We start from the raw sequence: 2,866 nt of genomic DNA, 5'->3' as shown, positions 1-2,866 counted from the left end.
AGGCAAACGAAAGAATATTAGAATGGTGGCCATTTTGGAATAAGGTTTATGTTTAAGGAATGTGGGCGGTGATGACCTCAAACCAAAAATTCTGCGATTTTGCACCAGATATTATGGAAACGAATACAGAGCGACAGAAAGAACCGAGTCAAGTGAAGCTATGATCCTCGCAGTTTTGAACGCAATTTTAGCAATTTAGTAGAGAAACCTGAAAAACTCAGGACTTCAATCTCCGTTGAAGTCCTGAAAATTTCAGCCTTCTATACACAATTGCGAGAATCATAGCTTCACTTGATTTCATATCCGCAGTTCAATATACGATTCATTTCATATATCATTTCATTCATAGAAAGAACCGAGGTGAAGCCATACCGGATGGGAGCCATATTCCGGTGTGCGATTTCGCACGTTCCCTCCCTTTCACTCGCTTGATGTACCATGGAGTTTTGTATATTAATTTAACTCGGAGTCGAACAAGGGCAAAGAAAAATTCATTTCCACATGCTTTCTTCATAGGACGAGGAAATCAACCTGTTCAACAAGAAGAAAGCAGCTGCACAGGCTGCGCATGCTCAAGCGCAACAAGCCACTGCCCAAGTCGCCAAGGAACACTTGAAAGGAAAGAAAAAATAGGAAATAAATACTAGAGAGTGGATGAAATTATTAAAGATTGTAGACCTTATGTAATCCAGTACGTAAGCGTGAAAATCAAGGGATACTTAAAAGGAAATTTAAAGCAAATCTGTAGCATTGTCCTGTCGCTTGGAAGTGAATACGTCAGACTCTAAAAACTGTCACGTAAAGATCAGAAAGGTGCTATTGCGTGACATCTTTGACGTGACTTCCTTGTTTCAGGATGTGGTTCTGTTTCCATAGATCATTGCACTAGTTAAAAATATATTCCAGGCGCAAAGATTTTACCCACTTTTAATTTTCTTTTTTGTACTCTTTGTTTTTAACTTACAAATAATTTTAGTGTTGAGATTTCTAACTAGTATTTATCTTGGAGTTTTGTTAGTTGTGCTAACAGTGACTACATAGATTATTAATTGATGTTACAAATGAGGATCTTATGTTCAGTGAACTAGAAATCAATCACAGGCCTTTCAACGTCACCATAAAGCTATCTAAATTTATGTTGCTTTTTTAATGTGTTACCGTTCTGTGACGTACATAAGACCTGTCTATTCATATTGTATCCAAAACATCTTCTACAACAATAAATTAAACAATGTTTCTAAGTAAGTGTGAATTTTCTTGCTTAACTATGCGTATATACCACGCGATCTGGTGTTTTTTGGAGCGATTCATGAGAATGAAAACGGCCGCGCAAATGTAATGAGGTTTAAAATGCGATGGTCAAATTTGCAGGCTGCAGCAGCTCGAGACCCGCAGCCCACAACTCACATATTTCTCGTTTGCGTAATCGGTTTTTAAGCAGCCATGCATTTTTGTTCCCAGAGTCTCCGTTGAAATAAAAAAGACATTCATAATTCATGAGGCTAACATCCTGTCAAAACATCGATAAAATGTCACGTGCATGAGCTTTATCTTCCTGATAAAACAATCCTCATTAGTATTTTTTATACAAAGAATACTAATAAGGCACAGCTTGTTTTTCTGGTATGCTAACATTCTCCTCTCATAATAGGTCATTTTACAGTTGTTTTCTCAGTGACCTAGCCTACGAACGGCTGCGAGGCTGGCGGTAACCTTGAATTGATACGGATCTCACTTCTTTCAATCATGTCAATTGTGCTGTTCTGATTCAAATTAGTGTACATTAATATTAGAAAAGCACAAAGGTTTGTATCAAACCAGGGTCACCGGTAGCCTCGCTTCCATTCTTTGGCCAGGCAACTTAGCTACAACTGTAAAATGGTCTATTTGAACGATTGTTTTGAGTCCAGAGGGACACGCTTTTTGTGGAATGTAAGTCGTTCAGAAAAGCTCACACGTGTTTTATCGGGTCTAAAAACACTGCTACTCGTTGTTTAAACATTACATAAATTGTTCGCTTTTATTAATCAGCTGCAGGGCAAAGAATCTAGAAGATCTGCGTTGAAATTGAAACAAACTAAATCGCCTACAAAACGATTTTTACCTACGAGCGTTCTTTGTTTTGGGTCGACTGGAAAAGCCATTTATTAAGGGAAGGCGGCATGAGGTGAACCTAGTTTCCAGACTCTGGCAGTTAGCCTGTAAAAATTCATGCAAATATCACGACGAGCCCTTGGCTTCGTGTAAGACATCCAATCTCTATTTCAGCTTTCACCCATCAGTTTCCTCATAAACACGCCCTTTACTGTCGTAAGCTCTACCATCTCTCAAAAACCGAGTAAACCTGACCAAATACAAGTTGAAATGCTCCCCATCTTAACTATATCTCCAGTGCTAACAATTGAAAACTGTCTATTTAAACAAGTTCAAGACGCCCATAGAAATGAACAACTAAAACACTTCTTTTCTAGATGTGATTAACCCTTGAACTTTTATTTTGTTTTTTAAATTATTTTTGTGCTTGTAAGAGGTGAGAATGCACCCACGCAGCCTGAAATTTAACGAGCCTTTACCAGTTAAGGTGGCTCAAACCAGTTTCAACACTTGAAAGAAACGTTCTTATTAGAAGGATTGACACTACAATACTTCGTCACTTGACTATGTCAAACACCAATTATTGCTGAAAAAGATTCGGTGATTTTTGTGACGTTAAAAGTTACCGTGGCAACAGGAAAGCCCCGCAAAAACACCCAAAATTTTGCCTTTAGCTGCTCATATCTCAAAAACGAACTCAGTGACCCCCATTTTTTATTTCTGAAATGTAATCACCATGCCACCTAAAATAATTGAAAATTTAAGGCAGCTC

General features: G+C 38.1%; 1 protein-coding gene across 1 annotated transcript in view; it reads left to right on the top strand.

Moving 5' to 3' along the window:
* The window catches only part of LOC138000542 (septin-11-like), a 15,569-nt gene extending 14,328 nt beyond the window's left edge, over positions 1–1,241 (top strand). Inside the window, exon 14 of the mRNA XM_068847033.1 lies at positions 517–1,241. Within this exon, the coding sequence (XP_068703134.1) occupies positions 517–633 (117 nt within the window). The 3' untranslated portion in view covers positions 634–1,241. The remainder of the gene's footprint in view (positions 1–516) is intronic.
* The last annotated feature ends 1,625 nt before the right edge of the window (positions 1,242–2,866 follow it).

The sequence above is a fragment of the Montipora foliosa genome, chromosome 4 (assembly GCF_036669935.1).
Source record: "Montipora foliosa isolate CH-2021 chromosome 4, ASM3666993v2, whole genome shotgun sequence".
Lineage (NCBI taxonomy): Eukaryota > Metazoa > Cnidaria > Anthozoa > Scleractinia > Acroporidae > Montipora > Montipora foliosa.
This window is presented reverse-complemented; position numbering and strand designations above follow the sequence as displayed.